The sequence below is a fragment of the Curcuma longa genome, chromosome 8, assembly GCF_044706935.1.
Source record: "Curcuma longa cultivar G26 ecotype Majalengka, Jawa Barat chromosome 8, ITB_CL_G26_1.1, whole genome shotgun sequence".
Taxonomy (NCBI): Eukaryota; Viridiplantae; Streptophyta; class Magnoliopsida; order Zingiberales; family Zingiberaceae; genus Curcuma; species Curcuma longa.
The window spans coordinates 5215835-5240988 of NC_133868.1; the positions used below are offsets into that span (position 1 = coordinate 5215835).

General features: G+C 38.0%; 2 protein-coding genes across 11 annotated transcripts; both read right to left on the reverse strand.

Moving 5' to 3' along the window:
* Positions 1-2529, reverse strand: LOC141833236 (putative L-type lectin-domain containing receptor kinase S.5). Its single transcript, XM_074720630.1, has 2 exons — positions 1261-2529; positions 1-1171 (listed from the first exon to the last, which is right to left on the reverse strand). Exons 1-2 carry the CDS (start codon positions 2501-2503, stop codon positions 315-317), a joined length of 2100 nt encoding a protein of 699 aa, XP_074576731.1. The 5' UTR covers positions 2504-2529; the 3' UTR covers positions 1-314.
* A 641-nt stretch (positions 2530-3170) lies between these two features.
* On the reverse strand, positions 3171-22225 carry LOC141833003 (histone-lysine N-methyltransferase ATXR7-like). Of its 10 annotated transcripts, XR_012602184.1 has the most exons (21): positions 22059-22225; positions 19709-19926; positions 19069-19609; positions 18873-18995; positions 14074-14412; positions 13669-13962; positions 13261-13569; positions 12988-13078; positions 12521-12903; positions 11508-12393; positions 11020-11417; positions 10826-10948; positions 10672-10752; positions 10077-10130; positions 9856-10007; positions 8510-8549; positions 8283-8417; positions 6417-6474; positions 5658-6174; positions 4668-5465; positions 3171-3624 (listed from the first exon to the last, which is right to left on the reverse strand). XR_012602184.1 is itself a non-coding variant. In XM_074720383.1 (17 exons), the coding sequence occupies exons 1-16, from the start codon at positions 22122-22124 to the stop codon at positions 8528-8530; spliced, it is 4080 nt and encodes a 1359-aa protein (XP_074576484.1). In that variant the 5' UTR covers positions 22125-22225; the 3' UTR covers positions 6185-6474; positions 8510-8527. The 10 variants fall into 10 exon arrangements, 1 of the variants encoding a protein (XP_074576484.1); XR_012602188.1 differs by lacking the exon at positions 3171-3624 and having other exon boundaries at positions 4128-5465; positions 12988-13072; XR_012602186.1 differs by lacking the exon at positions 3171-3624 and having other exon boundaries at positions 4128-5465; positions 5658-5839; positions 8369-8417.
* Between the last annotated feature and the right edge of the window lie 2929 nt (positions 22226-25154).

Consider the following 25154-nt stretch of genomic DNA (forward strand, 5'->3'; position numbering starts at 1 on the left):
GACTTTTTACAAGCATGCTATTCTCCGGTCCAAGTACACGACAGGAAGGAAAACGAAGGACGTTTATTACTAGATGACCATGGAGATTCATGATGCAGATGGAGAAGACGACTATATTAACGCCGAAGAAATGACAAGGAAACAACCAAACCCTGCAGATAGAGCAGAAGAAGGTAAACTACGAGACTTATGATCAGAGTCGTTATCGCTGAAAGCAATGATGATCCAACTTGTTCGTCGATTTCTTCCAATTTGTTTACTGTACTGCACTGTGCGGCCTCCCAAGTCTTCGTTAATTTTGTCTCGATTGTCGATTAGACTGAGGAAAGTCCATCTCTGCTGAGGTATTGCGAGGTGGCGTACCCGGACGATGACGCATAGTTGGAGGATGTAATGCTGATGCTAACCATCGCCGTTCTCCGCCGCCGCGCCTCCTCCTCGTCTTCGTCGTCGTCGTCCACCGGATCGGATGGCCACACGAAGGAGGGCTTGATGGCCGGCAAGGTCGGCGGAGGCACCGAGCGGGACAGGATCTGGACGATGGCGTCCGCTTTAGGGCGTTCGGCGGCGATTGGGTGGCTGCAGGCGAGGCCGAGGAGGAGGAGGCGCTCGGCGTCCTCGGCGTCGAACTCTGGGGCGAGGCGCGGGTCGACGGCGTTGAGGATGCGGCCGTCGCCGTGGAGCTTCCAGACCCAGTCGGAGAGTAGCTGGGCGTTGTCGCCGCGGGGGCGGCGACCGCAGACGACCTCGAGGACGACGGCCCCGAAGCCGAAGACGTCGGAGGTGCGCGTGGCCTTGCCGGTGTGGAAGCACTCGGGGGCGATGTAGCCAAGCGTGCCGGGGATGCCACCCAGCTCCAGCTCGGCGTACGAGGTCTTGTCGGTCTCCAGCGCGCGCGCGAGGCCGAAGTCGCCGAGGCGCGCGCCGAAACCGACGTCCAGCATGACGTTGGAGGACTTGAGGTCCCGATGGATCACGCGCTGCTCGTACTCGTCGTGGAGGTAGTGCAGGGCCGAGGCCACTCCGGCCACGATGTTGTACCGCCGCTCCCAACCCAACAGAGGCCGCCCATCGTCGCCGCCGCCGCCGCCGCCGTAGAGGTGTTGGTCCAGGCTGCCGTTCGGCATGTACTCGTACACCAGAAGCAGAATCCCCTTTTCGTGACACCACCCTGAAGCATGCTTGCAATTAATCGATGGATTGATCACATTTTCTCCTCGATCGAGAAATGGATTTTTCTAGCTGGATTGAAGGACTCACCGACGAGGGGGACGAGATGCTTGTGACGGAGGCGGTTGATGATAGTGAGCTCCTTGAGGAAGTCGTCGGTGCCGCTGCTTCCCCTGGAGAACTTCTTCACCGCCACGTCGCGGTTATTCTCCTCTTGCAGAATCCCCCGGTAGACCACCCCGAAACCACCCTGCCCCAGTTTCATTTTTTCATCGAAGTTCCTCGTCGCCCTCCGCAGCTCCCTGAACTCGAACTTCCTCGGCGTCCCCGGCAGACTCTTGAGCGTCCACGCCACCACTGCGCTCTGGCCCACGCCCCTCCTCCGCCTCATGTACAACCCCGCCACCACACCCACCACCAACGCTGCCGCTGCTGCTGCTGCCCCGCCAATCAACGCTCCCATCTTCCACTTCGAGAGACCGTCGTCGTCCCCATCCGGCAAGATCTCCACCGTCAGATTCCACGCCAGCACGCAGTTGAGTTGGTAAGTCTCCCCCGTCGACGCCGCGAAGCCGAAGTAGGATTGCTGCTTCAGGTGTTCGCTAAGATCCAGCGGCGCGTGCAGAGCCGGAACTGCCGGCTTTGACTCGTCGGCGACAGCTATATACACCCGGATGTCGCGCGCGCCACCGTCGTAATCAATCCACACCATGTTCGTCTGTGTTGCATTGACGGAGGCGATCTGGATGCCCAGCGACGTCAGGCTGGTCGTGTTTTCTGAGACAACGCCGTTAATGTCGAGGCCGACGTGATTGTCGTTCGGGTCGCTCGCGTTGCTGCTCATGACGGTGTCCAGCTCGACGGCGACAAAGTGGTTATCAGGTTGTCCATTTAGGGTCGCGTTGGTGAGGCCAAGGAAGGGCCCCTCGCTGCCGGGCGGCGGGCCGTCGAGGGAGGGAGCGATGAGGAAGGCGAGGCCTTCGCCTGGTTCGGTTCCATTGTAGAATATGCTGAACTTGAAGGAGGTGTTGAAGGACACCACGTGCCGGGTGGCGTTGGCGAGGTCCTCCCAGAGCTTGAAAGCGCGGTTGAGGAAGACGCGGCCGGCTTTGTTGGTGAGGTTGTAGTTAGGGTTGGGGTTGCTGGAGTCGGGGGTGATCTGGAGGGCTCCCTGACTGTATCCGGCGTCCTGGAGAAGGAGGAGATTGGAGCCGTTGTCCACGGTGTAGAAGGAGGGGAAGATGAAAGAAAGCGAGTTCGAGGAATTTGTGGCAGAGGCGGACGAGAGCTGGGAGAGCGCAGGGAGGAAGAGGGAGAGGAAGAAAGCGGCCATCAGAACAGGATCAGGGCGGAGGAGAAGCTTCATTAGGGAGGATGAAGCGAGGCTACGCTAATTCTTCTCGACTAAGCACTAATTTATAAAGACTATAATCTTCTCGACCGCATTGAGCCCCCGCGGTTTGACCCAGAATGAACCAAACCGATCAGTTCTAGACGATTAGAAAGTTTCCAAATTTTCATCAGCAAGACAAAGTCTTATTTTGGCCTTTTTTGAAAATATTTGAAGGAGGACTTTACAGTATGAATGAGTTTAGTGCTTTGATGTACATATTTTTTTAAGAAATAAATTTTATATTTAACGATACAAATTAAATAAATAAGAACAATTTTCTTTCTCCTCTCTTCTCTCAAGTACACTGAACCTAAACAATGCTTTTTTGACTGACAAACATTTGACTCATTCGTGGACCCCTTTGATTTTCCCTGTTTATGCTTTGAGAAGAATAAAGATATAAAAACTATATAGTAGTCCTGCTCTGTCAACAATGATTTTATAACGAACTGTTAGTTGTAAATTTTTTATTCGGAATGCAAGGGAAATAAAGAAATTTAATTTTCATCAAAACATCAAATAAGCACGAGTGATACAACATGACTTCTTTCCAAACAACAAAATATGAGCGTCAGCCCAAAAATGTCTTTAATGTTATTGCCAATAATATGACATAATAGGCATATTAGCCTCTACATTAACAATCATCTTACTCAAATGTCCTACAGCTTTGAATTAGTCTTCTCAAGACTTACATATCCTTGAAATGGATCTGCACTTCTGTTCTTAATTATTTTATATAACTAATTAATTCCTCCTTAATCACCATCTACTCACCGTGTAGGATAAACTATTCTCCCATGCATAGTGCCACCGAAGAGGTTTGTCCTGTGGTACACTCAATTGGCAAACTACTCCATGGTGTAATTTCATGGAAGCCTCACTGAAAGCAATTTTGAGATGAGTGGACATTTTATTCTGCATGGTTTCACATTTATTCTACAAACCCTGGTCAAATCTTTGACTTGTATTTATCAAACTAGTAATCTTACGGCTATCCTTGACGTCATGAATGAGGTAGGATAGTTAGGACCAGGGGCCTTCTGTACTGTTCCTGTACACTTCAATGGATGAACAGAGAGGATCATCAAGAACATTTATTTAGGGTTTGCAAATGGATATACAAATATTTCAGATTGCAACAAAGCTAAATATGTAGATAAACTACTAGAGCATGGAATTCCAACATGTATCTTCTACAAAACTAAGTTTGAAGAAAGAACTGCTAACTATGATAAAGCTTGAGGAGTTAGACATTTGACTTGCTATTTTGATGGGTCTCGGAAGGTTTTCTTGAGGGGAAAAAAAAGTTTGACGAGAGCAGAGTTTGACTTTCCTGATTCTTGCGGTCAATCATCAAGTTGAGTTGATGACACACAACTAGGTTTTTTTTTTTTAACTAAGATAAATAGTTTTTTTTTCCTTTCAAAAAAATAAATCCGCTACCTCAATGACCCCTTTAGAGCCAATCTCACGGATATGGAAGAAGGTTCATGCAGGTACACAGACGTTAGGTACAAGACGAGATCGACCCTAAATCATCACCTCTTGCAATCGACCCCTGACTGTTACACTAGCATTCAATCTATCTTCAAGTTATTATAAAAGAAAACACAATTTCACTGGTCCATGCAGACCACATGCTTGTACCGATAATGTTGCTTGGCCAAATACTAGGAAAGTGAGACAGGTTCTCTCCATCCGTTCTCTCTGAAAAGAATATGATCGACTAACTTCTCGTCAACAAATGACCTCCAGCTTTGTCCGTGAAGTCGACGACTGAGTATTCCTTTGAGTCAGGACAAAGTTTTCAGGATTTTATGTCTTCGCAAAGCATCTCCATGAAAACTCAATATTGATAGGATAAGATTGTCAAGCTGTGTTAATCTCGACCAATTACATAAATCTTATTCCATCATTTATAATATTATATCACTAAAAATAAACCCTTAAACAGAAGTGAGACACTATACCAACGAAAGATAGATGTTCAAGCAATGAACATTGTTTAGTAAGAAGTGGAATATGTTAAACAAACGGATGAAACTAGGTTTAGCAATAGGGACATGAATATTAAGAGTGCAAACTAACCGAAGAAACTCACCAGTAGAGCTGCTCCAGAGCCAACTGCAAGAAGAAAGCCTAACAAGAGGCCATACTGATTAACAGTTAAAAAGGTAGTTGCTTGCTCTTGAGGTGAAGTAGCGCTGAAGGCAGTAGCACAAGCTTTATAATATTTGTTAGTTTGCTGAAGAAAAAATAACTAAAATTTGAAAGTTTTGATCAAATCTAGTCCGAACTTTCATATTAAAAATCTATGATAAATAAATTTATCACAATTGCCCATTGTTAAAGTTGACTACTGTTTGTTTTAGGAAACTTACGGGAGCCAAGTGGCAAACATAATAGCGGGTGACAGTTCTTAGCCCATTTAAAAATCTCGATTAGTTAAATAAACTCAAGAAAGAAATCAAATATCATACTTACTACCAAATGTTACACGATTAATAATGAATTTATCAATTAGAAGAAAAAAAGTTTTGTTGATCATAACATGGGATGTATTGTTATATATATAGATTTATGTTTTGTGGAAAAATGAAAGTTCGGACTACATTTGTCAAAACATGTACTAAAAATGATTGTCAAAATTTATCTATCTGGAGCTCATCGGCCTTATACCCAAGCACATTGTTTTGATTTTCGGTGGCTCGTAGAAGCCTACTTTACCTTATCCTCGATCCAACACTCACTAAAAGCAAACACAGGGACGGCAGCCCATGACATATCTTTCGAAGTTTAAATCTGATTTATCAATCGCGATCAAATGCGGACAAATTGGGAATGAAGAACATACCACGCACAAAAGCATTTGTAATCTCGCCAGTAAAAATTTCCATACCTGCAACCAGATATTGCCATGAATTAAAAAAATAAAGTGCGCAAATGAAACACGCATGACCTTTATAAAATTGAATAAGAAATATCCCATGAAGCGAGTGACGATGCCACTAAACACGACATTAGAACTTGGGACTTTATTTGTCCCAACAGAGGAACTTTTTACTCTAGCGTTAGGAAATTGAAATCATACCTCCCTTTCATATGAATACAATGGAAGAAGTTGAAGATACACCACGGTAACCATGAGCCAACTTCAAGCATCATATTTTGCTTGCATAACCGAGAACAATGGAAGTCAGACCATAGTTGATGAATAGATGAGTTTCATCTACCGCCTTTAAGGTACATATTAAGCCAATCTTCCGTATAATTCTAAGAAAAAATGAGCACCTGTTAAGTATGATTTCCAGGCACCTTGTTCTTAGAATCTTGAGTAGTGTTTGTTGCCACGCTAGTAACTAATTAAGGATATTGAAACAAGTCCGAGATCCAGTTGCATGCATCAATACTTTGGAAAAATGGTGATACAAAAAAATAGCATTAGTAATTAGCCACAGGAGTAGAAAGGTATTGTCACATCCAGTCTACTCTTATTTGGAGGGGGACCAATCCATTAGAAGATCCATCGAACTACAAACAGCAGCCAACTACACAAGGACAGGGTTTAGGCCTTTACAAAATTCTGATGCACCAAGCCATTCATCTTTCTGCAAAATGTACTAACAGAATTGAATGGAAGATGGATGTGAAATTAGGTATAACTTATATCTTAAGTAGTTGGAGCAGGCAATATAAGACTACAACTTTAAAGAGATGGAGAGAAATGCACCGTGCTATTGGTGGTTGCTACTCTTTACTATAAATCAATGAATCATTCAAGTTATATCCGATACAAAATTTACAAATTTCAACAACCTCACGTATATTGAAGGGACAACAATTTATTAACCTTGATGCAGGAGCTTGTGAGCAGTTAGCGAAGAAATCGAGCAAGCATTTTGCTTCGCCTGAAACATGTTGTTCAAAATTGAAGTTATACATCCACAGAAATGAGCATTACGTATGGTAAGCATAGTACAACAGAACAAATTGAGATGGAATCATTATGAACAAAAATCGCATATCAAGCAAACTTGGAAAAAATATACATATATCAGTTTCTGAATTGCATGTTTTTGAAGCATTTGCATCTTAGTCTATTTTGAATATAGAATATAAAGATTCTAAAAAATGCTTTAAATATTCATATGCACATGCACCATTGATACGTTGAAATTTCACCTATGTACTTCTAAATGAACCCTATATCCATCAAGGTTGTCAAATCATCGTCCATATTGTGAACCATTTTGATGAATTCTTGAGTCATGAATCATAAATCATAAGATTCAATTAAAAATTTATTAAATGTGTTTAAAAAGATCTACTTCATCTAGAGTAGTTTTGACATCCAAAAAAGTATAAAATAATAAAATATTTTATTAAACAACATAACAGTGTCAGATGAAGTTAATGATGATTCAAAAACAAAAGTACAAAAGTTCATATCTTAACAAGGAATAATTATTGTTTGTTTCTTTCAATAAGATTAAATGAAATGAGAATTTCGTTGTCAAATGGTTTTCATATAAAAAGACAATTGTCATTAGATGAACGATGAATTTGCTATAATATAAATTATAAATCACCATCAACTTTGCCTTCCTATCATTTTGAGCATTCATGTCCGGTCCAATTTGGCTCTCATCAATTGTGTCTCCATGTGAAATTTGGGTTTAATTTATTTTCTTAATGGGTTTTGTTAGACTTAACTTGTATCTAATATATTGAATTGAGATAAATCATCATTATTCTTTTCATTTTGGTTCATATGTATGATACAACTAACGAATAGTAAGATTATGACAACTATACTATCCATATTTCAGGATGCAATTTAAAGTAACTCAAAACTGCAGGGATCAGCGCAAATCCCAGTACCGAACTCTAAGGTCATACTATCATCACACCACTGTCAAGATCATTTAGATCACTTTTAACCATTTATACATAATTATGCAAACTCTCTCTTATCCCTAACATAAACAATATTTGTCCTAATCTCAGAGGATGAAGTTTAGGGGTTTCCTTAGGCTTTAGAAGCTAGGCTGGCAAAAATCAACCAACAAGCACCACAGACCTGACAAGTCTGGAAATTCCAGATCTCAGGTTGGATTCAAGTGTAGTAATCGGTAAATTGAATGTTTAGGTCATTTAAAGCTCCAGACTAAAAAATGTGATACCTATTAACTTAACAATCAACCTGTATCTACCTAAGCTCCTGATTACTGAACTATCTGTGCCTCCTAGTCCCCCACTCAAGGAATTGCTATCTTAGGCCCACTGCTTGTGTCTGTCCCTTTCCTATCTATGTGACTTGCACGACTATAGCCGTCATACCTTCACCAGCCCCTAGCCTTTACTCGTACTCTATACTGCACCCGGTCTCGGGCATGATTTGGTATTGGGCAACACATCACTGATGTCAGAATTATATATGAGCACCTGGGCATCTATCATGTAAGACAAATGCAACCTGCTCCTTTATTCTGAATAAACTTTGTGGAAGCCAAGGAAAGTGTTTAAAAATTATAGAACATGAAGGATAAGCCTATTCTTTGGATTACTTATATGTTTCTTTTTGATGATTTGCCCTTCAGCAGCAAACATATTCAATCTCTTAAATCATAAAGGATGTCAAGCAAACAAAGCGCAGCATACTGACTGCAGATCAAACTCATCAATGAGGATAGGTAAAAAAGATATAGTAGCAGACCATCCAAAAGTGTTAACTTCCACTTCATCGATGTTGCCTGAGGTGACACATATCGGGGATGTAATTATCAAATAACACTTTGATACCTTTGAAGCTAATCAAAAACAATGCAACCACCAGTACAGGCACAAAGCCCTAGAAAGGCCAAAATGAAAGTTCATAAAACATCAGTAGAGATGAAAAGATATTTCACAAAGTTGAGGAGTAAATCTAACACAAATGCTCACCATGCATAGCAACTTTTTTCAGTTCATGGATCCTCGACACCTAACAAAAGGAGAATATTAGCATGTCAAGTATCTCAAATACCAACTAACTGTTTCAGATAAAATTTTAGTCTTGAGCATCTCTCTCCCTTGCAAAATTTGATTTTCCAGAATATAGAATATGCAACATCTTAAGCTATCCTTCAACTTCTGGAAAGATTTTTTAAAAAATGTAAAAGGTCCAAAAAACTGAAAATTTAAACATGTCTTACAAGAATATTGATGAAATATTACAGATAGGGACTAAATAGTCTGCAGAAAGAAAGATAAAGGACTACAATATTTACAATGATAAATTCATGATAGCGACATAAGGTCGATTGGAGTCATTTAGACAACCGAGCTGTCCCTGCAACTAAGAAACTTGGAGTCTGGCAACTTAATAGTCTTGGGGGAATCAACAGAATTGGTGTTTTTGGGTTTTTCCTCCAAACAATTGAGTCTTGGTGTAATCAACAGAATTTTTTTAAATTGGTTAGTTAGATCAATATTTATTGGAGTCTTCTTTCACCTCAAGAATGCTTGGTGTCACGTAATAAAGATGTAAAACAAGCATACGAATGACACAAGGAAAAGAACAGATGGCCACTATGGGTGTTATGCTATACTGGAATGAAACCCAGAACAGAATTGTCAATCCTTGTATGAATTGTTCTAATTTTTGAATGGGCCAACAGTCCAAAATGTCCATAGGAAGAGAATATAACATTCATTCAGGATTTGACCTGGAACGAACATTTCACCTTTGAAAAATCATTTTATTTGGTTTTCTAATATGGTTGTGCATAAAACAAAAAGGTAATTTTAGAAAATCATACTATAATTATATTTCGAGCCATTCTCCTAAACAATTCAAGTCAAATGAGATGAAACAAAATAGTAAAATGACCATTCCACCATTTCATTTCTGATTTTGACTTGCCATACTAAACATTCCCTAAGATGGTGCACACGTGTTCAATTTTGAAACCTATTTTAGCAAGTAGCATAAATTCAAAAAACACTACAAAACACAAAAGAAAGACTGAACATTGTGACATAAAAATGAAAAACTCAACAGACAATAAATTGGATTTGATCCTATTTTGGTCTATGTAATGTGAATAAACCTCAATGCATTACAGCTATATTATGACAACGGTCAAACAACATGCATTCAAAAAACGTTTTGAAACACCAAATACAATATCAACTGGGAAGGATATGTTAAACCAGCATTTATCAAATCAAATGAAAAATAAATATTTGCAAACAATATAAATCCAAAATTTGGAATTGCTTATGACAATCAACATCAGCTAGCATACCTTTGAGAACCACAATTGCATGGAATCTTTTGTTCTTCTAGAGGAAATTTGTAATTGTATGTTATTTCTTCGCCAGCTGATATATGTCGCTTCGCATAAATAAAAATCTTTTTCTGACCCTCAACGGTAATAACTTTTGTATAACAGTTTGGCTGTAAAAAGGATGATCATGTTCCGAAAGTCGAAACACAGTAAAAATTGAGAAGAATCAATGATATTACCTCACAGGAATGATTTATAAACCTTGCTAATCCACCACGTTTGGTTGCATCAACCTACAAAATAGAAGACTGCAAATAGTCATATGCAACAATATAAAAATAGAAGAATCGGCAATCGATGCACAAATACATTGTTAGTATTGGAACAGGTAATTAGCATGAGTGGTACAAAATTGAGGATCCACAAAATATGTATTACTTGGTAGGTAATTGCAATGACAGCCTATTTCTTGCTCTAAACACTCAGAAAGTTAAATCAGTGAATCAAATTATAAAAACATCAAGGAAAATCATGGAAATGATTAAATAATTGGACAGAGAGAAGAAACATCCTGAACATTAAGCATTGAAAGAGAAGAAGATGGATATGAAAGAATGTTACAAAAAAAGACAATTCTGAAATATGTTACACCTAGAGTTATATCTATAATAAAACACAATATTCAGAATTAAAAAGAGTATATTAGCTAAAGTGATGCCATAGATAAAGTATGACGACAAATTATATATAAGAAATACTAGATTGAATTAAACAAATATGAATAATATGAATTTGAAAAACAAAACAAGTTAAAGCATAGGAAAAATTACCCACCACATAATCATCATCCAATCTAAAGAGATAACTACTGCCGATTCCCATCCTTTCATATAGGTGCTCACGTATATCAGATATCTGCACGAAAAGTGCTGCTGAATTTTTTTTCCAAAAGAAGAAAAAAGTATAGTGCTAAAAGAACATAACTTACTCGACGGCGGATCAACTCCCCTACATATTCAATGACAAAATCTTCTGCATCAATTGGCTCAAGAGCAACCAGACCCCAATCATGTATTTTGCTCCTTTGAAACCGCAGCCGTTTCTTTCTTGCCTATTAAGTGAAGAGAGCTTGTAAAATATCAAGACTTGAAAACACTATAAGAAAGTGGTTCTCTCTCGCACCTTCAACTGAGTGACTTTCAATATATCAGCACCCTCGGCAGCAGCAAGAAGATTCCGATACTTAACCCTATTTGTCCTTGCAGAAGGGCCCCTCGGATTTATATTATGTGGAGCATTAATATGAAAATCTAATGAATAGTTTTTACGAATTCCTCTCACACGCGCCCTATCAGATGGAAGTGCAGTTTTTGACCACTTATGCCAGTCCCACCCGTTGATTGCACACCGAGCGCAACCATCTGACTTTGGACATGGTAATGTAGCTTTAACCTTCTTCTTTGCCACGCGTTTTTTCTTTGATATCTTCTCTGACCGTATAGATGATATTTTTGAACTTTTAGGAGGTGGTAGTTCATTCAACTCAACCTTCCTCTTAAGCTGGGATTTTCTTCTTGCTACTGAATTGAAGGAAACAGAAACAATAAATTGACTGTTTAATGGAAGCTAAGAAAAATTCATAACCGAAACAAAGTGAATTATATTCTTACAGTTTGCATTATCATTAGAAATGGGCAGTTCCTTTTGTCTTTCCTGTATGCTCAAACTAAAGTGATCAGTGTCATCAACTTTGTTGTTCATGTCAGAATCCTGCTTCGAAACTAAGATAGCATCCAACCTGTCTTTTCCATTACCAGTGGAAATCCCTTGAACCATATAGCAATCATCAACAAGATTATATGTATCAGTTGTTGTCAATTCAGCATGGGAAGACAGTGAACAAGCATCCTCACAGCTCCTATGAGCAGCTTTCTTTAACTTGTGCTTTTTTCTTGGTATATCACAAACATCCTGTATGTCACAAAGATCTGATGATTCTTTACAATCATCTGCCTCATGCTTCTGACCAAGAAAACCCAATTTAGCTATGCCAAGTAAATCATCAATATTAGAATCTGCATCATTCATAAAATTCAATCCAGAACTGCATGGAGGTACAGATGGTTCTTTCTGACACTCATAAGCCTTCCTCAATCTCCGCCTTTTTCTTGGTACACTGCAAGATTCAGATGATTCTTTCTCGTTCAAAGCTAGCACTGATGGTTTGCACTGATGATCAATATTGTGACTTTCTAGTTCACGAGAACTTGACTTGTGTGCAGTCTTTTTAACTAGAGGCCTTGACATTGATTTATCCTTCTTTTGCACTCGCAGAGTGTCCATAGGTTGCTCAGGAAACCCAGAACAACTTGAAGTTGCTAGGGGCTCAGATATTTGCTTGCCAAATCTTTTCTTACGGAAATATTTATATTTACCAGTCCTCAAAGAATCATCAAATAACAGTAAACTGTTAGATATCTTGGATCTTTCTTTGTGTTTCTCTAAAGCAGCAGATGGAGCAGAGTTACCATCTTGTGCATCATTAGAAGCTTGACCCTAAAAAAAGGCAGTGATACAGAAGTGATCAACCATCAACCTAGCTAGGTATTTCCTTACTCTCACAAAAGAGGAGATAAGGCATAACTGAAGAGCAAAAATAGGCAAAGAAAAGTTAAGAATATACCAAAACAAAGTCTTTCAGACGGTGTCCCTTGCAGTCAACATCAGTGACATTTACTTGAAATTTTCTCAAAGCCTTGCATGAAAGGAAATGTTTGCAAAATGAATCACTGTAGTAAAAGGGCTTCCACTCGTTAAGAACTTGTTCATGAAGCCTTTGACGAAAAACAGCTAAAGCCAAATACTTATTAATGACAGGAATATATTCAGTTGACTTTCCAGGGCGGAATTTAGCTTTCTGATCAAGAACCAAAGGTGAACAATCATCCAGACCAGGAGGTGGTGGTTCATCCAAAAAGACATCCGACTTATCATAAAAACTGGAGCTATTTGATGAGTTCAACAGCTCAAAAGCATTGCACAACTGTTCAAGAGCTACAGTTGATTCTGTACCAAAACACAAGAATTCTGCGATCAAAGAACAAAAGAAAAATTCCACAGAAAGAAAATAAAAGAAAAAGACATGCTTACCATAAGGCTTTGTCACTGCACCAGCAGTCATATCAACTGAGCAAGATGGAGACTCATCGTGGTTTTCGGTCAAATTGACCATGCCCTGTACCTAGAACAATTAATGATTAGATCATGTAAAGACATGAGGTCCAATGAATGACATTACGAGGATGCCATATCAGCACAAAACAAGTAACTAAACAATGCATCTCAATAATCGAAGATGAAAAAGAATAATATAATGACAATACCCAAAAAAATGAAGTACAAATGTAATTGTAAGTCACTTACAGCGGTTGAATTGTCCTCGACTGTTGAACAAAGTAAATCTGTCAACGCATCTTTGATGACACCTTCAAAAAATTGAAATAAAGATACCTTGGCTGACACAAATAATTGATTTTCCAAACTTCCCAGGATAATAGTCAGAGTTCCAAATAAGGAAGTGGAATCCTTTGTCACGTCCACTTCCTTCACCAGACAACTGCCTTCTGAAGTCAAAGATGACTGAGCACAAGTATCTAGGGCCCCTATGTTAGGTCCAAATCCCGGAGGGAAATCCATATCATGTCTTGAAGATACTGGTTCCAACTCCATGACCTAAAAAAAACATCAACACTACACCATGTAGAGAAAAGATATTTCCTAAAGATAAACAAGTTGACAGAAAGAACATTATATGGAAATTAAAATCATTACTTTATCAGCATTCTTTAGCACCATATCCATGTGATTTGGATCCTGCACCTCAGAATTAACAATTGAGGATGAACATTGTAAGCCAGACCATCGCTTTTTCTTGAGCCATGCACCACAATACTCCATTACAGGATCATACAAGACCGAGTCCCACAAAACTTTCATACAGTCATAGTAACAAAATTTGCTAGTTTCTAATAATACTTCTTTAATGTTTTCATGGATGTCAGCAATTATAGAACATGTTTGCTGTGAAGAATTGACTTCTTGTAGCACGTTAAGAGGAGCTTGTTCCTACAAAGAAATGTGTTATGTGCCACTTGTCAATTAAGAGAAAGAGGTTCAGCAACATTTTTTATGAAAGATGGTTCAATAAGTAAAATTGCTCTCACAAACAATCATTACCTTCCCTTTCGATAGATCATAGGTTTTAGCATTCTTATCCATAGACTCAGCCCTAAGATGCCGTTGAGCTTTCTTTGTTGAGATAAACTCAGGGATGATAGTGCTAAATATTTCGTCCAGTAGGACTCGACGAGCTGCTTTCATTATGGCAGAGTGCAGCTGAATTGAGATTTCTTCTGATGAATTAAACAATAGATTCATGAAAGAATTGTCTAATTCAGCATCATCACCCTCGCTCTTAATATCATTTTCAGATATATTCTCACAGTTAATTCTGCTCCATTCTTCAACTAAAACAGCAAGAGAAAATGGCCCCAACCTATTGTCCACATGGTAGATCTACAAAAGGATGGAGTTTAAGCAACGGATAAGAAAATTGAGCTTATAGACCACAACAAGGACTATAAAAAAAATGTATTAAATACCATACGGCATTGCAACTGAATACAACAACAATAACCAAATGGAATATACAAATCCTCCTATGTCATTGGACTCAATCCCCTACTATATCCTCATCTATATTTAAATGAATTTTATCACTTGCTAACCAAGTCTTCAGCATTGCAACTGAATATAACAAAAAACTTGCCTCCAATATATGCCAGCCAGCTTAGACCTCTAATCCATTTAATAATATGACAGAACAAAAAGTTCTCATAGCAAGGATCATATCATGCAAACTTATCCTGTTCTCAAGCAAGCAATAAAGATTTGCAAGTAGTTTTAATGATAAACTCTTACTGTTTTTTTAAGAAGAACATAAGTTGCCGAATGGAAATGCCTATTAGAAGGCTGAGCGAATAGCACAGACAAATAAGAGGCATCATATCTTGGAGGAGACAACCATAAGCATTTTCATACTAGTTTAGCAGAGAACACCTCCCTCCTTTGTTATAAAATAAAAAATTAAGAATACACATTAAGAAGCAATATTCTGTAATCCAAAATGCACTATTGGCATGCTGGTTGCCAACAGCTTTTCACAAATACAATGAAGTCGGCTATGGCCGATGTGGAAGTAAACAATCTATCAGAAATTAGCTCGAACCCATGCCAATTTGTGTCATAATATAGTCACGGGGTCGAGCTAATTTCTGCTGGATTGTTTGACACAAATTGAAATCCACAATGGGAAACACCTTCGTGGAAAGAAACTAAAACATCTACCAAGACAGTGTGAAAGCAGGGAGATACTCTAGCATCATGATGAATCTTCAAATAAAAGTGGTATTATTAACACTAAGTTAGTTCAGTCCTTTTATTTATTAAGAGAGAGAAAAATGGAGGGGAAAGAAACCCATTTAAGTAAAGGAATTTAAGTTAAGGGAAAGAAAAACAAACAAATCAATCATAATTTCCTCTAGCATCTTATTCAATTGAATGGAAACAAAGGAGAAGACAAAACAAAATTCTTTTCCACTATGGAATTTACAGGGTAGTTAATATAGATTACAGAAAGACGATAATTAATATATAAGCATCATTCTTATGTATGGAAAAATAGGAAAAAAATGTCTGTTTCAACTCCCTTGTCTCGATTTCTCCATAAACCAAAATAAAAAGGGTTTATTTGACATATATGGATGGTGTTGATTCTGTTTCATCTTCCTTTCCCTTATTTCAACATAAATGACAAAGAGAAATCATTTATTTTCCTTTCCTCTTCTTTAGTTTCTTTCCCACCTGCTTACATAATGGATGCTCTAATGGGGTGTTATAACACCCCATTGGTGTTAAACATCATTGTAGAGGGGTGTTATAACACTCCTCCAGTTGAACGCATTCAAACAATTGAATGCATTCAATTAAAAGTGGGGTGGGCTAGCCAGGAGGCTGGCCCACCCCACCTGTATTTTTTTTATTTTTTAATTATATTTATTAAAACGGTTAGTTTTAACGGCTATTTTAAAATTAAATAAAATTTTATTAATTGTTAGTTTTAACTTTTATTAAAAAGTTATACATTTTAAAATTAAAAATTGAATAAAACGGTTAATTTTTTAACAGCTAGTTTGAAATTTTATCTATAAATATTTTAAAATATTTTTAAAATATATTTATTTAATATGATATAATTTTAAGATGATTGAGTGGACGGTGGAATGCATAAATAATAAGTGTTAATGTTAAAAAGAATGTAGGTGAAAGAGATATGTTGTTATAACGAGTATGTGGCAGTGGACCCCATGCTTTTTAATGAGGTGGTGGGTGTTATAATGGGAGTGTGTTGTGGATGCTCTAATAAAGGAAAGAAAAGGAAAGGGAGGGAAAGAAAGAGAGAGAACCATATTAAGTTGTTTACTAGGATCTAGAAAAAAAGGAATAGAAAATGGCTTATCATTTTACCAATTGTGGACCACATACAACTCAGCAGCAGCAGTGAAATGACTACAGAAAAAGGGAACAACAGGACACGGACCTGTCATTGTGTAAAAAAAATGTGTTTCCTTATTTTGCTGCTTTCCACTAAAGTAAACAAAACAGGTGGCATTTTCTTCCCTTTCACTCTCTTATGGTTTGAGCCTAGAAGGTTGGAATTATGTATCAGCTATTCAGCAGTGCTAAATTTGACCACAAGCTTCTCAATGCTCAAGATGGTAGCATTTACAAAAGAGATTAGCATCCCAGTACAAACTAATCAAAAGGTTGTACAATTTTGCTTTTATTATATATGCACAATTACCAACCTAGACTAATCTTCAACCACAGAGAAAACAGACAATCAAGATAAGACTTAGAGCCCAATAAAGGAATGAAAAATAAGACAATTAATAAAACATTAAAACTTATGCACAAAATATAACCAGCATAGGAGAAAATTTCTAGATTTGCACAGTCAAACATAAGGAATAGAATGTAGCCTATGAAAAACAACAATGCCTAAGCAATTTAACAAGCATGTAAGACAGATTAAATAGATTTTCTACAAAATTTCATTGATTGGGGGAATGAGGAACACAAAATTATAGGAATACCACTCAAATGGATCACCAGAATTAGCAACAAAGGTATTGACACACAATTAAGAAGTGCCAAGGTTCCAAATGCAATGAACCCAATTTAGCCATTGGCTGAACTATGAGAGTCGCTAGCCTTGATGTGTTCATATTCTTGGTGTCATAACATCAAAATATCAAGATCACCATTTTTGCCCATAAGTTTTTACAGGCATCCTACTTTATAAAACATAGAAGTCTAACAGCATTTGCAGAGGAAAAAACGAATCTGAATGATAATAGCACTTGAACAAACAACCAGCCAAGAAAGCCTTAAACTACACAGATAGCTAAGAAGTGCCAGAATTATGTGCTCAGAGCCAGATAAAGTTTACCAATTTGTGAACCCTGGAAATAGGGTTGTAAATGGACCAGGCGTTTGTGAACAAGCTTAGTGTTTGATTCAATAAAGTTTGTTTATATTCATTCAATAGTAAAAATATATATAAAATAATGAAGCTTGAACACTAGTAAGTTTGGATCGTCAACATTCATGAAGAAAATTCAAGAATAATTTATGAATTAAACTTATTTATTAACTTGTGTAATATTTAATTGTAAGTTTATTTCTTAATTTTTTATTCAAATATATAAAAAATTAAAAAATAGTCATTTATTTATAAATTTTCATAATCTTAAATTACTCATAATATATTAAAAATAATAAAATAAAATAAAATTCATGGATTAGATATACATTTACCTAATTTATAAGGGCAATAATGTTGTTAGTTGAGCTCGTTAAAAAGCTCAAGCTCTTGGTTGGATAAGATTTTTCATAAACAAGTTTGAACAAACTCGATGACTAAACACAGCCAAGTTACACCCCTACTAGAAAAGCATCCCTCCCATAAGCCATTATGAGCATTTCTAAGGAAGGCTTTTTACTGAGTTTCCACAAGAAACTCACTTCAGTTACAGAAGGAAACTCCAAAAATGAAGGATGAAACTGAAAAATTGCAGATAAAATGGAGATATTGCATTGTTTGCGCTATACGCATAGAATGAAAATTTCCCATAATAAGAATATTCATTCAAATAGAAAGAAATAAAGGTGCCTGCCAAAAAGAAAAATAATAGACTAAAAACACAAAAACATGTTATCTGAACAAACTAAGAAATTAATTTAGTGTATAAATACATCATTAATTTATTATCTCTTCAGATTGCTTCTACTTTACAAAAAATAACTCAAAAAACAAAATGATATAGTTCTGCAAATGTCTGTCTAGGTAAAGTGTACTGAAGACTAAGAGCCGTGTACTTTCCAGTATCAAAGGAGTATCCAGCAGCAGAAACAACAAAAAAACAATAGAAAGAAAGAACAAAGATAATAAGACCCTTACTCAACAAATGTCTAAATGGCCCATGCAAATAAGACAAAATTCATAAGATTGTCATCAAGGAAAAATAATCCACAACAAGATCACAGAAGAAGCTTACAGATTAGAAGACCCAACTAGCTGTGATTGCAAATTTTCATCCTGAAAACTGGCATATTGATTGCTTCAAATCCAGTAAAAAGAGCGTGTACAATACGAAATTAACTCTTTGGTTGAAGGAACATAAGGTTCTACCATTGACCATCAACCAGAATTCACTAAAAAGATGAAAGCAGTCATGCAAAAACTGTAAATAACATCCTTGTGTAGTTCAAATACAATGCAGTATTTGTAGAATCCATCAATAATCATACATTTGTAACAAACCTTCCAAGGTTTAGGAAAAAAATTTAATACATTGAACAGAATGGAAAGCGTAATTCGTCTATGATTGAACAAGAAAAACACTCATTCGTACCATTAATGAATCTTCAAGATAACTGTTGTGATGCCAATAACACAGTTCAGCAAGCGAATGTGGCCCATGTTTCATGCCTTCCTTATCCTCGAACATCCAGCAGCTCTCTTCACTTGAAAGTGACTATCAGAAACAAATCCATGAGCTTGGAAATTAATGCACCTTAACTGATCTGTTTGAATAAATTTTAACTTACCCTCATCAGCAATGATGTAGACTTGGTCATTCCAGTGTTGTTTTTTCCCTGTCCAGAACCTTGAGAAGCAGTAACCGTTGCATCATGTAATGTTCTTGAATATAATGAGGAATAACTAACTGGATCCTTTCCTGCCAACTGAGAATTTTCATCTCTTGTCGTGGCATCTACACTTGATGGGCAATATCTTGGGCTTGAAAACTGTTTCAAATATTTGAGGGTTACTGAAGTACTGATGCTTCCATTTATAACAGGATAAACAGGAAGTTCTTCAGGTAAGAATCCAGATGATAAGCCCTCGATAAGCTGTTCTTGACTGTACGGTCCACACATATGGCCATTTTGATTAACATACATCCATCCACTGATTGAAAATTGAGCATATCCATCACCACTACTGTTCTGGGTAAGTGTGGCACCAGTACCATGAGGTAGCTCGCAGATATTACTAAAAGATTGAGAACTTCCTTCCATTGCAACATAAGGGCCTACATCCACATGTTCGTGCAAACAGGAGGAACCACAACCATCATATGAACACCTAAGTGTTGTATACAATTATAAGATTATGCTCACGTGAGTTACAAAAAAAAAGTCATAGGAACCAACAAAAAACTAAGTATGGGAAGCAGAAGTGTACCAACATGATGAGCACGTGACAGCATGACTGTGAGGGAAGAAATCATTTGTGTCACTAGCACATTTTGTTGATCCATGTTCAGGTAATGCATGTCCAGAAGAATTTATTTTTTCATTATATACATAACTAGTGCAATCACAGGATTCTGAACAAGATCTTGAGCAGTTAGTGCAGCCTATGCAGACTACTTCATTGGGTAAAAGTTCCTCGCTTGCCAACTATGTGCAGGAAAGAGGGGTAAAAAGAAAAGAAATTAGCTCAAATGGAATAACTGGATTGGGAACAAAAGAAATTTTGGAAGGAAAAGGAAGAGAAATGTTTGGGATGCTACATAAAAGTTGCAATGAGCCTCAATAAGCAGAATGAATTCAAAACTTTCTATGGAAAAGTAAAATTGTCGTTAAGTTATCCTGGGTAGGTTCAAATCATGTAATGATCTGACATAAGACTATAAGGGCCTAATGCTATGGTAGCCTCATCAAAGGCTAGAAATATTTTAGGATACCAGTATCAATAGGAGGACAAGAATATTCTGTTTGTGGCAGAGATACCCATTTCAAGATAGTAAGATTTTTGAACTACATAGTAAGGGACTACAGATAAGAAGCTTAAAGTAAAATTAATCTTGTGTGTACATCATCATATTCAAGACACTTTCTAAATATATATTAATATATGATAATGTTAACCAACATTTTAATTAATTTTCTAGAGATTAAAATTCATTGTGTGTGACCTAGAAATATAGAAATATTTTATTGCCTGTAAATTATCATAGCCACATATCCTAGCTCCATACCTTCTATCAACGACAAATAAAATGCCCTAAAATTCATTTTATTTAATTCTATATAAGAAAAATATGGGAACTTGTCTTAAGCCTTCAATGAGAATGGCTACAAAAGATATGACAGATTGAAGGATCTTATTTAAAATGAATAACCTGAAAGCAACATAACAATAATGTTTCTCTCAACAGCGTTTCCCACAGGTAACAAACAATTTCCACCCTCCATTGGTAACAACCCATCTTTAATTCTAAATAAAAGACAGTGTTGAAGAGGTACCCAACAGATTTGCCATTATTAGGCATGTAACAAAGGCATTCTCTCATAAGCTTACAAAGTATATGAAAAAAAAAGGCAAGAACATTTCATCAATTACTGCTCCTTTTTTCTGGATAATGACAAAAATTAGAATTAGCCATGCCATGGTATATGATACATGTTAAATGTTCAACTTTCTCATGTGTTGCTTGATATTCAATTTAATCAAAAGTATACAATGTTGTCATATCACGAAACTTTGAAAAATGATGACGAAGAGAAAACTACGAGATGAAACAAAATATTTTGAAAATATTTTAGTTTTATGCCTGAAAATATCAACTATATTATCAATGACGACGAGGCAACTCATCGATAATTATATATAAAAAAGAACATTGTGAAGAATTTTATCTACAAAAGATGGTATTAAGGCTATTGGGTGTCTAAAAGATGGTCACTTCATGTGCATAAAATACCTCACATGTAATAAACTTTCTTTATCTATAGGCATAAAAAAACCAAAAAAGAATGTAATAAAACTTTCTTTATCGTCCTTCAAACTTGTTTGTTAATAAATGTTTACAGATATCATCATAATAAAAAATATGAAGACCTCATGTGTTGTGTACTTATGCCTACAAACTGTCGTTCTAAAGCATAGTGGAACCTTCTAAAGAAATTTAACATTTCAGCACATAGACTACCTAACAATGAGCTGATGTTAAATAAGTCCAAGAGCATGCATGAGCCGATTGGCTTGGAAACCGAACATGCACCATAGATAGTATTACAGAAATGGGGTTATCTAGATTTGGGCCTAAGTAGAGGTAAGCTCAACTGATAAGGATTAAAACATGAACAAGAAGGTGGACAGGAGAAATTCCTCAATATCAGCGTGTAACTAATTAATGATAGTATGAAAGTTCAAGATAAGTATACAATGAAGCTTAGGCCTCTGAATCACTGATAAATACATTTAAAAATATTGTACAAACAAAAAAAAAAAACGCCTCCCGTCCCTAAATTCAACTTCGCAACTAACTGCAGAGCCTTGATAAGGATTCTCGAAACATACAGTTTATGGTCATAACGAAGAAAGTTGCTTCTGGTGCATCAGCCAATCACTAACCAGGCCCAATACAACAATGAAATAAATAAATCCCTAATCCAAAAAGAGCTCAGGCAGGCACATTATGAAACCCTAGTCCTAAGAAAACAAAAGATCTGACATCTAATTGACGAATCGGAGAGTTCGGCGTTGCTGGAAAAGATGATCGTGGGAGCAGGAAAGGAATCTTCACCGGATCGATGTGCGAGAGGCGAAACCGCGGTATCCCTCGACGAGAGGGAAGGCATGGATGCGGCATCGTCGATAATGGAAGGGCTGTGCCCGGATCGGAGATCCTTCGGTCGCAAGACGGCGGAAAGAGCGAATCCTGGGGAAATTGGAGAGATAAAGCTTTGGAAACAAGAGGGGAGAAGGAGAGGTAAGGGAAAGAAAAAATATAAGGGCACGCACTTTAGCTGTTAACGATGCGCGGAAATTAATAGATAATGGAAATTTGGGGAAAATAATAATTAAATGGGCACAACTTTTTTATCATAAAAATATATCCTAATTTTTTAAAATATCAAAACAGCAGCTATCCTATTTTCCATTTTTTTAAAAAAAATCTACTATTTTTATCAAAATTATTAAAATATAAAATAAAATTATTCCTATTTAATGGAAATTATTATACATATAACACTGTTATGTTAAAAATAATAATGAAATTATTCTAACTTATCAAAAATCATTCCAATTTTGTTAAATTTGATTCAATAACCATTTTATTTAAAACTACTATAACATATAATAATTTTGATAAAAAAAATCTTCTAAATTATTTTATATTTTAACAGCATTGACAAAAAATATTATAAATTGTAATAATTTTTTAAAAAAGTTACTACTAATTGTAATAATTTTGGATAAAATTATTACATATTGTAACAATTTAAAATAAAGTAATTATAATATATAGACATTTTGAATAAAGTTAATACAATTTTGACCTAAATTATTATAATAATAAAATAATAGTGGTATTTTATGATGCAAAATGTGACGTGGCACAGTTTTATATTTTTAAATATTGAAATGTCTATTTGATGAAAAATGATAATAAAGCACACTCTTTTAAATTTTGAAAACAGAAGTTAAGCCTTCGGAACATAACTGAATTGGACGGGATCTCTTGTGCCCCCTGATTGAATCAGCACACATACTCCTTCAACGATTTTTTGGATTTCTGTTTGATGAAGAAGAGGTCCATAATTGTCTTCCGATACGTCCGGCTAATGGCGAAGTGCCTTAAAAAGGCGCTCCTGAAGTCATTGAAGGAGCAGATGAACGCCGGAGGGAGATGATTGAACTAACGGAGTGCCGAGCCGGCCAAAGTAGTAAGAAAGACTCGGTACTTGATGGCATCCGTGTACTGGTGCAGCAGGGCCGCATTCTTGAATCGACCCAAATGATCCTCCGGATCAGCTGCTCCAGTGTAGTCAGAGAGTTGGGGGAGCTCGAAAGTGGCGAGGGAGCTCCTCCTCTAAGATCCAAGGGGCAAAGGGAGACTTGTGGGAACTGCTGCCCTCGACAGGGTATGGGCCCTTGCCACGTGCTGGATGACGGGTGGAGTCCGGGCCGCAGCGGATTCCATGGACATTCCGCCGTAATCTTTGATGATGTAAGGTTGAGCCTGGCCCTGGGCCTGGGGCTGATGGGCTTGGGCCTGATGAGCTTGAGCCTGAGGGGCCTGTGCCTGATGGGCCTCCGCAGGTTCAAACAACCGGTGTACTAGTGTCGGTGGAACTTCAGCATAAAAGGAGGGAGGTCATGACGGGACGACCAGCGCCTGCGGCTGCTGTCTGGAGATCGCTAGGACGGCAGCGGCCACTGTCCTGTCAAAATCTTCCTGTGTCATGGTGAGGAGGCGAGGTTGATGAGAGTCGTCCGTCGACATCTCAAATCCGGATGCTGACCTTCCCACAGATGACGCCAAAATATGTTCCGGTTGAAAAGAGCGTCTAGACAAGTCACTGGACCTTCTCCGTCGTCAGTGTAGAACAGGAAGATGGGTTGAGTGCGATAAGACCTCTAGGATCTGCGAACACAACACACGTGAGTAGGAAGGCCAGGGGGTGCCCTACCACGACCACTCTGACGCTCAAATCAGTAACAATGGGAGAAGGGAAAAGATGAACAGTAAGTGACTTGAGCGGGGAAGAGAGTAAGAGAAGAAGGAGAAAAAACTTACCTGCTAAGGAAGGAGTGGTCGTTTTAAGGGGAGATGAGCGTGCCCACCTGTCACGTCATCATTTAAGGAATATCCTATCGAGATTAATGAAGTGTCAGAAACAATTGAGTTTCTTGTTCCATCGCCGATAAGTAGCCATCTTGTCATGGCTCACGCGGATGTCAAAGGGATGGCGGTAATAAATGAGAGTGTGGACTTGTCAGAAGTCATGATGGGATATGCTAAGGCACTGTAGGACGCTTCGTTGATTCGGCTCGATAAGAGATATGCACGACGAGGGCGGTGGCTGCCTGGCGATCCGGGCACTGAATGCCCCCCATTCGGCGCTACAATCGAATAGGGGTGTAACCGAATGGAAGTGGGGACGAATGGACGATTCGGCCACTGAGCAGACCGAATGGGCGATTCGGTCATTGAGCGGACTAAATGGGTGATTCGGCTATTGAGCGAACCGAATGGATGATTCGGCCACTGAGCGGACCGAATGGACAAATCAACCCCTGAGCTGCCCGAATGGGGATTCGGCTCGGCAGCTTATTCGCTCCGAACCGAATGGGTGATTCGTCGATGGTTTCTTTAAACGAGTAGAGAGGGAGAGAAGGGACTTGGCCAATCAAGTCTACAGGTGTGGCTGACTGGGCCTTTGGGCGAGACCAAGATCAGATTCAAGTCGAACCCGAAGGATCTCTTGGATTATCCCCATAATATTAATTATATTTTAGGGGCCACGTTGTTAGAATAACAAACTAGGATGAAGTGCCCTAATTTGTTTTCAATATTGAGCGTGCTTGGGTAGCTCCTGTTCTGTTGGATTTTGACTGCCCGCCAAACTTTTGTGACATTTTACAATTTCCCACCTGAAAGTTTTTGCATCATAAAAAATGTCATCGAGCTTAAGTAGTTAGTCAACGATTCTCTTGGGCTGAGACCTGATTCAAAACATGCTGACGATACCAAAATTACCTTATTACTCCCAAAAAAGGGTCTCTTCGCTCACGTGTCCAACAGCCAATGTTGACTTCCCGAAATTAAGATCGAGGGCGTTTTGTTAATCAGCAAGAAATTATGGGTCGAATTGCTATTTTCAAGGGCGGAATT

Coding starts and splice junctions, on each gene's coding strand:
- LOC141833003 (XM_074720383.1), bottom strand. CDS start 22,124: ATGCCGCATCCATGCCTTCCCTCTCGTCGAGGGATACCGCGGTTTCGC. Junction 19,927..22,058: donor GCCTCTCGCACATCGATCCG/GTGAAGATTCCT, acceptor TCCTGCACATAG/TTGGCAAGCGAGGAACTTTT. Junction 12,904..12,987: donor TGCAGTGACAAAGCCTTATG/GTAAGCATGTCT, acceptor GTTTTGGTACAG/AATCAACTGTAGCTCTTGAA.
- LOC141833236 (XM_074720630.1), bottom strand. CDS start 2,503: ATGGCCGCTTTCTTCCTCTCCCTCTTCCTCCCTGCGCTCTCCCAGCTC. Junction 1,172..1,260: donor GCATCTCGTCCCCCTCGTCG/GTGAGTCCTTCA, acceptor AGCATGCTTCAG/GGTGGTGTCACGAAAAGGGG.